The following is a 12,514-nucleotide window of genomic DNA, read 5'->3' as shown; positions in this document are numbered from 1 at the left end:
GGTATTGAACTACAGTTTCTGCATCTAGAGGCTTGTTTGAAACTCATTCTGTGACACAGCAAGACAGATTTGTGGCTATCGCAGGATGACTGCTAGCCAGGAGAGGAACGGTACACGGCAGGTAGTAATTAAAAGGAATATAAATTTATTCTGAAGGGTCCTTAGCTTTCTTTTGAGGGCTGTGGGATTAATGACCGACCTACAGTCGTTCTGTGCTCAAAGACGACCTGAGACAGGAGGGCTGACAACCTCTTCAACGTTAACCGTGGGCACTGAACACCTCCAACAGACAAGGTAATAGAGCAGTCAGCGTGTTGTTACTTCCAGTGAGCAGATCTCAAATGCACAGACTAAAATAATGCCATCGCTATCAAATCAGACACACTCGGTTCGCAGTATAATTGATTAGTTTCCTCACCGCCTGCCCTGCAAACTCAGCCCAAGTCATTCGTCACCATTATAAAATTAATTACCAAATTACCATGGCCAAATTAATTTGCTGGCAAAAGTTGTGCAGTCCAATTGAAGGCATTTCATTACCTGGAACAGCTCAAACAGAATAGCTGCTCATGCAAAAACAAGAATGGAGCCAGCTGGTAGTGAAATACACACATGTTTTGGGAGTGACAAGGCGGGAGAGAAGCAATGTTTCGAAATAGATGAACTGATATGGCTAGAAAAAAAACAGATGAGATTGCAGGTGCACAGACTCTTAAGTCAAACAGAGGTAACATACTTCAAGGTAAACCCAGCTTGGGTTTCTCAGTTCAAATCCAACTCGGAAGCTATTCCCTTAACACCACGAGCTCTTGGCAGCTGGAGGCCTTCCCTTCCATCTGTGCTCTCGTTTCATTCCAGCGCCAGGCAGAGCCAGACTGTCACACCGAGCGAGTCTTTGCAGACAACACCTGCACCTCCTCAGGTGGGTCTCAGTTCAGTGGTTTTCAAACTTTTCAGATTGAGCCCTCTTTCTTTGCTGTAATAAGTCTTCTCCAAGCTGCTTACGTACCCAGCCATATGCACACGGCACCTGCACACCCTGCCGCAGTAATACAACTTATATTTGATCATTAATGTATTCCCCTGGTTACTATATTCACGAAAGTGTGCATCTACTAAGGTAAGTAGGGCTCGGCCCATGAAACAAAAGGGTTTCCTCCTCGAAGAAAAACTGAAACCAAGTAGACTTTTTAGCGTAACGTGCAGGTATCAGCAATCTGCAACTTAGCGCTTGTGCAGAAAGGAAGCCTGTCCCCAATACAATGCTACTGCAATACTAGATTTATACAGAAATACTGGAAAACAGACCTCTTAGGTCATCTAAGCTGTCATACTTACACACATATGTTGCCTGTGAAGTTAATGTGTGGACACCTGTGTGGTTTACACATCACAGCCACGACAGCAATCTGTAAGAAGCAGAGTGACAGAGGAGAGAAATTATAGTAATTGCTTCTGAAGTTACTAAAATAAAGTGCATCTTGGAAGGCTATGTATACATGTGCATCTGCAAGAGACTATTTAAAGATATTTTCTGCTTAGTCTGCCACCTAGAATATCTGCGTGTTAACTCTTGAAGGAGAGAACACTGGATATACAGATAAGGAGATTACAGAATCATAGAATCACGGAATGGTTTGGGTGGGAAGGGACCTCCAAAGGCCACCCAGTCCCACCCCTGCCATGGGCAGGGACATCTTCACCCAGACCAGGGTGCTCAGAGCCCCATCCAGCCTGGCCTTGAATGTGTCCAGGGATGGGCCATCTCCCACCGCTCTGGGCAACCTGGGCCAGGGCCTCACCGCCCTCAGCACAAACAATTTCTTCCTTCTGTCCAGTCTGAATCTCCCCTCTTTCCGTTTAAAACCATTCCCCCTTGTCCTGTCGCCGCAGGCCCCGCTAAAAAGCCTGTCCCCACCTTTCTTGTCGGCCCCCGTTAAGCACGGAGAGGCCGCAATCAGCTCTGCCCGCAGCCTCCTCCTCTCCAGGCTGAACCCCCCCAGCTCTCTCAGCCTTTCTCCCCAGCAGAGCTGCTCCAGCCTCTGACCATTTTGGTGGCCTCCTCTGGCCCCGCTCCAACAGCTCCATCTCCTTCCCGTGCTGAGGACCCCCGAGCTGGAGGCAGGGCTCCAGGGGGGTCTCCCCAGAGCGCAGCAGAGGGGCAGAATCCCCTCCCTCGCCCCGCTGCCCACGCTGCGGGGGATGCAGCCCAGGAGACGCTTGGCTTTCTGGGCCGCCGGCGCACATTGCCGGCTCGTGGCCAGCTTTCCATCCCCCGGCACCCCCAAGTCCTTCTCGGCAGGGCTGCTCTCCATCCCTCCGTCCCCCAGCCTGTGCTGATACCGGGGGTTGCCCCGACCCCGGTGCAGGACCTTGCCCTTGGCCTTGTTGAGCCCATGAGGTTCACACGGGCCCACCTCTCCAGCCTGCCCAGGTCCCTCTGGATGCCATCCCGTCCCTCAGGCGTGTCGACTGCACCCCTCAGCTTGGTGTCACCTGCAAACCTGCTGAGGGTGCACTCGATCCCACTGTCTGCGTCACTGATGAAGATATTGAACAGCGCTGGTCCCAGTACAGACCCCTGAGGGACACCACTCGTCACTGGTCTCCATCTGGACATCAAGCCGTTGACCACTACCCCCTCGATGCCACCATCCAGCCAATTCCTTATCCACCGAACAGTCCATCCATCAAATCCATCTCTCTCTAATTTAGAGAAGGATGTTGTGGGGGACTGTGCCAAAAGGCCTTACAGAAGTCCAGACAGATGGCATCTGTAGCTCTTCCCTTGTCCACTGATGCAGTCACTCCACCACAGAAGGCCACCAGGTTGGTCAGGCAGGACTTGCCCTGGGTGAAGCCGTGCTGGCTGTCCCGAATCAGCCCCCTGTCCTCCATGCACCTTAGCACAGCTTCTAGGAGGATCTGTGCCGTGATCTCCCCAGGCACAGAGGGGAGGCTGGCAGGTCGGGAGTTCCCAGGGCCCTCCTTTCGACCCTTTTTAAAAATGGGTGCAATGTTTCTCTTTTTCCAGTCACCAGCGACTTCTGACTGCCATGACTTTTCAAATATGGAGAGTGGCTAACTGGCACAGGTTGCCCAGAGAACTGGTGGATGCCCCATCCCTGGAAACATTCAAGGCCAGGTTGGATGGGGCTCTGAGCACCCTGGTCTGGGTGAAGATGTCCCTGCCCATGGCAGGGGGTTGGACTGGATGGCCTTTGGAGGTCCCTTCCCACCCAAACCATTCTGTGATTCTATGATTACAAATATATCAAGAAATAGGAATCCTATAATTTAATATTTTTACAATTCAGAATCAACTGGCAGTATATTATAAAGAACCAGGTGTCTTATACCAAATCTGGTTAACTACCGTGCCGAAAAAATGCAGACTGACATTCAGGTATTCCCTAGGACCATCTAACGTGCACCTAAAACAGCGCAAGGGTGAGAGTGTGCCACCAAGCACATCAACCACCACCTGGAAGATGAGAACGGGGAGAGATGAAGAGAACCAAAAAGATATTGACCAAAGATGATAAAAATAGCTTCTTCCCTCCACCTAACCGAGGGAAGCCTTTCTTTCCCAGGCTGATCTCAGACACCTTTTCACACATTAAATGCAAACGTAATGTAAGATGCTATCTTCTTTTTTAAAAAGGACCAGAGGGAAGAAGAGACAGTCACACTAAGATTTTCTAGTGTCCACTAATTTGGGGCACCCAACTCGGAATACCTCATTTCCAGTTTTCAGAAGTCCTGGTTGGAGTAAGAGTTTAATGAAATATTCTATAGCCAGAAAGAAGAAATTAAAGAAGTTAAGGGTTTTTTGGGGGGGTGGGGGTTTTTTTTGTGGTTTTATTTGGGTTTTTTTGTTTGTCTGGGGTTTTTTTTTAAGTTATAAAAATTGAACGCTTCCTGGGATTTTGGTTTCTGGTTTGGTGGGTTTTTTTTTGTTGAGTTTAGGCATGCTATACATACAGTAGGGAAGCTTAAAAACAAATAGCTGAATGTTAGCTGCACCTCTATTCCTGCTTTCAGCCTGAACTACCTTTCAAAGAAACAGGTTAAATACTAACATTTTACCTTTGCTCACTGAGAGGGTCTGCAGATTAATCTGCACTGTTTCTACAGCAACTAAAAAGCAAGACATGCTGCACTGAAACAAAATCTCCAGACCTCCTGTTTCTCTTCTCCCAAATGCTCTGAAAGCAATAGCCCTGTGGGCACAACATCACAGAAAAGGCAACCTGGAAGCTGGCAAAGCAGCCAGTGCATCTTCATTAAAGCTTCTGGACAGACAATATCCTGGTCTTTGAAAACAATTAAATATGAGTTATCGATGAGAGCAGGGAAAGATGGTGGTGGATGGAGAGATTGATGTACGTGCTTACCCCGCTAGCAGTCCTTATAGGCTTGGCCTTCAGCTTCGGTACCAGCACCTTGCGGTACTGTGGTGGAACAGCAGCGATGATGTCAACCAAACGCGGCTGTGCTGAAAGTCCGTACTTTGCTGACGTCTTGGTTTTCAGCCTGAAAGCAGAAATACCTCAAATTAACAATTCCATTCTGACTTGCAGACCCATATTCCACAGCAGTGCTATCGCATTACTGTTCAGTTACATGGAGATCTAGGTAGGTTCTCCCCATTTCCCTTTCCAGGTGCACTGCGTACCGAGATACCGAAAATGAACTCCGAATAAAGCTGACATGCAAGAATTGCCAATGTTTTGAGTTTCTGTATATTTTACTTCTAAGTATGATTTGATCAAAACATTGTGAAAGCTGCCCCCAGACGCTGGCTTACCCGTTCTCAGTGATTTAATTCTTTTCATAAGACTTCCACCTGATTAACCCCTACCGACACAGACTCTAGCCAAGTTAACTTCTAAGGCATTCATGTCAGTTATTTCCAGCATCAGCAAAAAGCTGGCAATTATATCATTTAAATGAAATAGAAACAGTGGGAGAAATTCAGGTTTTATTATTCCCCATATGTAAAGAAGGAAGAACTTTCTGTAAACAACAACTTCATTTATAACACATTGCTAAGAAAATCTGATTTAAACTTCATCCCTAAATTAATCTCTCCTCTCCCTGATGGAACTGACTTTGGGACTACTGAAGGATGAACACAGGTGGAACCACAAAAAGGCAACGACAAGTTTCTTAGAGTTTTTCACCAACACAACCCATTTTGTCCTCTGAGCATTGCCAATGAAGTAGCAAGGCACGATTTCAAATCACCACAGAATTTACAAATCTTGGTGGTATTTTTTAATCAGATGACAGGAAGAGAAATTACATTAGCCTGTGAAAAGAAAACATTTTAAAATACAGCCTGAACAAAACAGACTGTACAGGACACGTTCATCAGGGGTAGATCAGGTCTTCTGTGTCATCCCACGGTGACTTACTTATTCAGATTCACATCTTTTCCCTGCTCGTGAGCCTCAATTAATTGCTTTATGATGTCGGCTATCGTCATCATCATCAGCTCTGCATGGCTGAGGTCTCCTGAAATGAGAACAAAACAACAAACGACGTGTATAACCAGTGCTTTCTAACTGCTTGTGACAACCAAGGCGCATCGGCTCTGTACTTCATTTTTAATATTTCCTACAATTATTGCCTACAGAGGGAATTTTGCCACTGCGTCTCACTCTTGATTTGCAGCATTGCAAATCCCACCCCATGCTGCAACGAGGGTTTGCACCGTATAGGCTGTATGCATCGCTTACATTTCTTCCATACCAGCTTTGGGAGAAGAGGGGCATTGCTATTAAAAGATTCATCCATGCTTCCTAACAACAACGTGCATGGATGTCACCTTGTGCAGCTCCGTCTATGCCAGCAAGTGGTGGGACAGTAAAATATACTGTCCTGGTTTTGGCTGGGATCGAGTTAATTTTCTTCCTGGTAGCTGGTATACTGCTGCGTTTTGGGTTTAGGATGAGAATAATGTTGATAACGCACTGATGTTTTAGTTGTTGCTACACCAGTCAAGGACCTTTCAGCTTCCCCTGCTCTGCCCGGTGCACAAGGAGCTGGGAGGGGGCACAGCCGGGGGGGGCTGACCCAGGCTGGCCCAAGGGCTATGCCATACCATATGGCATCATGCTCAGTATAGAAACTGGGGGGAATTGGCTGGGGGGGGAGCGCTGCTCAGGGACAGGCTGGGCATCGGTCAGCGGGTGGTGAGCAACTGCGTCGTGCATTGCTTTGTATAATATTATTACTACTACTACTACTACTACTATTTCACTTTATTTCAATTATTAAACTGTTCTTATCTCAACCCGTGAGTTTTCTCACTTTTACTCTTCCGATTCTCTCCCCATCCCACCAGGGTGGGGAGCAAGCGAGCGGCTGGGTGGGGCTTGGTTGCTGGCTGGGCTTAAACCACGACACGTACACCCCAAACTGGTCAGAAACCCCACCAGCAGGGACACAGCTGCGTGTACAACCGCTCCAACAAGCCTTTGTCCGTGCCAGCTGTTCTGAAATCCGGCAGCGTTTACACCCACCCGGGAGAAGCACCGCAGCAATGCTCCCATCTGGTCCCTCTCTGCAGGTAGGTTTGTGGGACAGACCACACCATTGGTTGTCCTGTACTGCCCTGCATCATCTTCGCCGCTCCATATCCTTTCCCTTTTTTTTTTTTTTTTCCCTTTGCCATGAGGGAAAAACCCAGCAACACCCAGACTCCCCCCAGCACCCCATTCTGCATCTGACACTCAGGAGCAAGGCAAACTCCTGAGCACCCACGTGGGTGCAAAGACTCTGCCTCCCAGTGACAGCAACCAATTCCACAGTGGGGAGAAAAAACGGGTGGCTCACAGAGGGGTGCCAAGTCCCTCCAACCCTCAAGCAAGGTTGGGGCTGGCCCTTCACCCACCTCCAAAAGAACACGGAGGGGGGCGAGCAAGGTCTTGCCTCGTTTTCCAACTCCACACACGCGCACGGCGTTAGGGGAGGTGGTAAAGCCCTGCCACCCCACAGCTCCCACCCCACAGGGCCGGAGGAAGCAGAGAACCATAGAATTGCTCAGGTTGGAAAAGACCTTGAAGATCATCGAGTCCAACCGTTAACCCAGCACTGCCAAGCCCACCACTAAACCATGTCCCTCAGCACCACAACTCCCCGGCTTTTAAATACCCCCAGCGATGGGGACTCAGCCCCTGCCCTGGGCAGCCTGGGCCAGGGCCTGACAGCCCTTTGGGGGAAGGAGTTTTCCCTAATATCCAACCCAAACCTGCCCTGGCGCAGCTTGAGGCCGTTCCCTCTCGTCCCATCGCTTGTTCCTGGGGAGAAGAGACCGACCCCCCCCGGCTCCAGCCTCCTTTCAGGCAGTTGCAGAGAGCGATGAGGGCTCCCCTCAGCCTCCTCTTCTCCAGGCTGAGCACCCCCAGCTCCCCCAGCCGCTCCTCCCCAGCCTTGGGCTCCAGCCCCTGCCCCAGCCTCGCTGCCCTGCTCTGGCCACGCTCCAGCCCCTCCATGGCCGCCTTGGGGTGAGGGGCCCAGCGCTGAGCACAGCATTCGAGGGGCGGCCTCCCCAGTGCCCAGCACAGGGGGACCATCCCTGCCCTGCTCCTGCTGGCCACACCATTCCTGACACAAGCCAGGGTGCCACTGGCCCTCTTGGCCACCTGGGCACACTGCTGGCTCGCGTTCAGCCGGCTGCGGACCAGGAGGAGCATGAGGAGCCCCGTCCCACAGAGCCCCCGCCGTGCCCAAAGACAGGGTAAAGCGTTGCTCCTCAGTCCCCGCTTCCATACAGGGCCGGGGAAGTCGGCAAAGCCCTGCCCCACTGCCCCCAGCTCCTGGGAGAGGGGCAGGGCCCCCCTGCCGCCCTCCCCGGCCCCGCCGTCCCCTCACACCCCCGTACCTTTCCGTTTCTGCTTCATGCTGGCGGCGGCCCCTCAGCCGCTCCCTCACGGGCCAGGCCCGAGCCTCCTGCCGTGAAGCGACACCGCCCCTCGACAGGCACCGTCGTGAAAACGTCGCAACCTCCCGCCGCGCTGCCGGAAAGCGATAGGAGAACGGCGCGGAGGGGTGTGGGGTGTCGCCGTGCCGCGCATGCGCACACAGCGGGCGGGGCGGTGCCTCCGCCCGCCGCTGGGGGGCGCCGTGGTGCCGGGGGGCAGCGGCTGCGGCGGGGGGGGGGCGGAGGGGGCGGCAGCGCTGCCTGAAGGGGGGGGCCGCTCCCGCGGGGGACCCCCACGCGTGTGCGGGGCGTCTCCGCCGCTCCCTCCTCATCGTGTCCGCCGTTACAATGCTCCCGCCGGCTTTCGGGCCCTGCGCCTCTTCAGCGCTAGATGGTAGCAAAGTATCGACGCGAGGAGGGGAAAACGAGGTGGATTTTCCTGACAAAAGGCTAAAAGTCTGTCCCGGAGAGGTGCCGGCGGGCTGCTGGGGAGGAGAATCATAGAACCACACAATCGTTTAGGTTGGAAAAGACCTTGAAGATCATCGAGTCCAACCGTTAACCCAGCACTGCCAAGCCCACCACTAAACCATGTCCCTCAGCACCACAACTCCCCGGCTTTTAAATCCCCCCAGGGATGGGGACTCAGCCCCTGCCCCGGGCAGCCTGGGCCAGGGCCTGACAGCCCTTTGGGGGAAGGAGTTTTCCCTAATATCCAACCTAACCCTGCCCTGGCGCAGCTTGAGGCCGTTCCCTCTCGTCCCATCGCTTGTTCCTGGGGAGAAGAGACCGACCCCCCCCGGCTCCAGCCTCCTTCCAGGCAGTTGCAGAGAGCGATGAGGGCTCCCCTCAGCCTCCTCTTCTCCAGGCTGAGCACCCCCAGCTCCCCCAGCCGCTCCTCCCCAGCCTTGGGCTCCAGCCCCTGCCCCAGCCTCGCTGCCCTGCTCTGGCCACGCTCCAGCCCCTCCATGGCCGCCTTGGGGTGAGGGGCCCAGCGCTGAGCACAGCATTCGAGGGGCGGCCTCCCCAGTGCCCAGCACAGGGGGACGATCCCTGCCCTGCTCCTGCTGGCCACACCATTCCTGACACAAGCCAGGATGCCACTGGCCCTCTTGGCCACCTGGGCACACTGCTGGCTCCTGTTCAGCGGCTGTCGACCAGCACCCCCAGGCCCTTTCCCGCCGGGCAGCTCCCAGCCGCTCCTCCCCACGCCTGCAGCGGTGCCTGGGGTTGTTGTGCCCCCAGTGCAGGACCCGGCCCTGAGCCTTGCTGACCCTCACCCAGTGCCTGGGCCCATCGACCCAGCCTGGCCAGGGCCCTCTGCAGAGCCTCCCTGCCCCCCAGCAGATCAACGCTCCCGCCCAGCTTGGTGTCCCCTGCAAACTGACTGAGGGTGCCCTCGGTCCCCTCCTCCGGATCATCGATAAAGATATTGAACAGGACCGGCCCCAGCACTGAGCCCTGGGGAACAGCACTGGTGACCGGCCGCCAACTGGATTTGACTCCATTCACCACCGCTCTCGGGGCCCGGCCGCCAGCCAGGTTTTTACCCAGTGCAGAGTGCACCCATCCAAGCCCTGAGCAGCCAGCTTCTCCAGGAGAATGCTGTGGGAGACAGTGTCAAAGGCCTCAGTAAAGTCCAAGTAGACAACATCCACAGCCTTCCCCTCATCCACTAAGTGGGTCACCTTGTCGTAGAAGGAGACCAGGTTAGTGAAGCAGGACCTGCCTTTCATAAACCCATGCTGGCTGAGCCTGATCCCTCGGTTGTCCTGCACGTGCCACGTAATGGCACTCAAGATGATCTGCTCCATGACCTTTCCCAGCACCGAGGTCAGGCTGACAGGCCTGTAGTTTCCCCGATCCTCCTTCTGACCTTTCTTGTAGATGGGTGTCACATTTGCTAGCTTCCAGTTATCTGGGACCTCCCCGGTGGACCAGGACTGCTGATAAATGATGGAGAAAGGGGGGATCTGGGGATGGTGGAAACTGGTTGTTCCCTGTGGGGAGAGGCTGAGGGAAGGGGCTCCCTCAGCCAGGAAAGGGCGGGCTTTGGGGGTCCCCACAGCCGCCCCCAGCACCTCCACGGAGGTTACGTCTTCACGGTGGCCTGTGGTGGGAGGACGGGAGGTAACGGGCATTAAGTTTTAAGGAGACAGGTTCAAAATAGGTGTCAGGAGAAACTTTTTCATCACAGGCCAGCCAAGTGTTGGAGCGGGTTGCCCATCGCAGTTGTGTCATCTGCTTTGGAGGATTTGAAGACGCAGCTGCATAAAGCCCTGAGCAACCTGGGCTGATCCCAGGGCTGACCCTGCTGAGAGCAGGAGGTTGGACCAGAGACCTCCTGGGGTTCCTTCCAGCCTTAATTCTCCTACAATCAGATTAAATGACCTTGAGATCCTTCCGTGCATCTCCAGTGACTTCTAGAGCCCACATGAGCTTCAACACCTACAATTTCTCCAGGCAGGGAGTTTCACGGCTGAATTTGGCCTCGCGTGGGCAACTACCTGCTTTTATCATAGAATCATAGAATGGTTTGGCTTGGAAGGGGCCTTAAAGATCATCTGGTTCCAACTCCCTGCCATGGGCAGGGACACCTTCCACCAGACCAGGTTGCTCAAAGCCCCATCCAGCCTGGCCTTGAACACTGCCAGAGGTGGGGCATCCACAGCTTCTCTGGGCAGCCTGTCCCAGTGCCTCACCACCCTCATGGTGAAGAATTTCTTCCCTATATCTAATCTAAACCTCCCCTCTTTCAGTTTAAAGCCGTTCCCCCTTGTCCTATCACTATGCTCCCTTGTAAAAAGTCCCTCTCCAGCTTTCTTGTAGGCCCCCTTCAGGTACTGGAAGGCTGCTATAATATCATAGAATCACAGAAGGGTTTGGGATGGAAGGGACCTCCAAAGGCCACCCAGTCCCACCCCTGCCATGGGCAGGGACATCTTCACCCAGACCAGGGTGCTCAGAGCCCCATCCAACCTGGCCTTGAATGTTTCCAGGGATGGGCCATCTCCCACCGCTCTGGGCAACCTGGGCCAGTGTCTCACCGCCCTCAGCACAAACAATTTCTTCCTTCTGTCCAGTCTGAATCTCCCCTCTTTCAGTTTAAAACCTTTACCCCTTGTCCTGTCACTACTGGCCCTGCTAAAAAGTCTGTCCCCATATATTTGTTTGGTGCTGTTAGCCAGAGCCTCGCTGGTGCCACCAGCTCCTGCCTCTCCTTGCTGATGGCACCCTGCTCAACGCTAGATTCTGGTGGATCTCTTTGTGAGTAATGTGACCCTAGCAGCGAGCAGAGGGGAGAGGCTGCCTGGATAGGAAAACAGGACTGCAGAGGAGGAGAGAACAGGCAGCAAGGAAAAACAGGGCATTAAAAAGAAAAAAAAAAAAAACAAACACCAAATGACAGACAAAAATTAAGAGAGATGCTGGCAATGGCCAAGTGACCCGCTCTTGTGATTTGTGGGCTGGTAAAAACCTTTCTTTGAAAACCTCCTGATCTGGGGGCGGACCTGAAGATTTTTGGCATCACGTTGATGAGCTGGTGTGTGCCTGGGGACCGAAGGGTCAGCAGGGTTTGCAGGGAAGGAGCCGCAGGTCGGCTCTTCCCACTGCGTGGGTTGGTTTATGAAGCAACCGGAGCCTGCTCTGGTGCCCGAGGTCAGCACGAGCAGCCTGGCAGGCGGCTGGTACGAGGGTGTATGTCTGTGTGCACGTCTTGCGAGACCGTCCTGCCTTCCCCACCTTGCTGGGTGGGTTTGGCAGCATCCTGCCTATACAAAGCCAGATCCCAGGACGGAACAGGTTGAAAACATGATTTAGACCATCTGCTCCCGTTGCTACCTTTCTCCTGCCTTCAGGGCTTTCTGGAGAGCTGAATTAGGTTCCTTCCTACAGGATGTGCTGGGAGTATCCTGCAATGTCTGGACCTGTCTATACCCGTGATTTTACCTCCCCGGGGGTCTCCCAAGCATCCTGTGCCAACCAGCAATTTATCAGTGGTTTGGAGAGTGGCTGTGATCGCGATACAGGCTGTGCAAACAGCTACAAAGCATCTATCCACACATACATCTCCTGCCATCGCCTTTCTCAAACCTACTGCAGCAAGGGACATTTCAGACGTGCCCATGCGGTCAGGGGTTGTTTGTGTGTCCAGCTTTGGGCTGGCTGGGGTATGAAAGCAATTCCTTCCCCTGAATTATTTGGTGGTGCAGCCCCGACACAGCATCCATCTGGAGGATGTCTCTGTGTGTTGTTGGGGATGGCACAGAGCGCAGGACAGGTAGGATGCCCGTGCTAGGCGCACGGTAAGGCGATCAGTCCCTTGCCAGCAGGGACAAGACGACTGATTGCAAACCAATTCCCATACCCCCCATCCCTCCCCTTAATCCACACCCCCTAAACACAACCCTACGCACCGTGCCGCTGCCTCCTCATCCCCTCAGCCCTTCCTTACGTGAGCTGAGCTGTGCTCTCCATTCGTTATCAGCTTCATCCACCTATTACAGCAACTTTTTATCTTGCACTTAGCTCCTATCATTAGCTGCTTTCCCTTTGCCGCAAGGTCTCCACGCTCTTCGGTAA

General features: G+C 53.4%; 1 protein-coding gene across 11 annotated transcripts in view; it reads right to left on the bottom strand.

Moving 5' to 3' along the window:
* Window positions 1-8,023, bottom strand: part of ELP3 (elongator acetyltransferase complex subunit 3) — a 98,891-nt gene extending 90,868 nt beyond the window's left edge. For all 11 annotated transcript variants that reach the window (XR_015708164.1, XR_015708167.1, XR_015708168.1 and 8 more), the window contains exons 1-4: window positions 7,892-8,023; window positions 5,421-5,520; window positions 4,398-4,536; window positions 1,339-1,409 (exon numbers count right to left, since the gene is read on the bottom strand). Coding sequence is in view for 2 of the 11 variants with exons in the window: in XM_087774389.1 (XP_087630515.1) it covers window positions 1,339-1,409; window positions 4,398-4,536; window positions 5,421-5,520; window positions 7,892-7,910 (329 nt within the window). In the remaining 9 variants the exon portion in view is untranslated. The remainder of the gene's footprint in view (window positions 1-1,338; window positions 1,410-4,397; window positions 4,537-5,420; window positions 5,521-7,891) is intronic.
* Window positions 8,024-12,514: the final 4,491 nt, after the last annotated feature.

The sequence above is a fragment of the Nipponia nippon genome, unplaced genomic scaffold (assembly GCF_047370975.1).
Source record: "Nipponia nippon isolate SJK-2023a ecotype South Korea unplaced genomic scaffold, ASM4737097v1 scaffold_4, whole genome shotgun sequence".
Taxonomy (NCBI): Eukaryota; Metazoa; Chordata; class Aves; order Pelecaniformes; family Threskiornithidae; genus Nipponia; species Nipponia nippon.
Note: the sequence above shows the minus strand (reverse complement) of the source record. Positions and strands in the feature narration are given on the sequence as shown.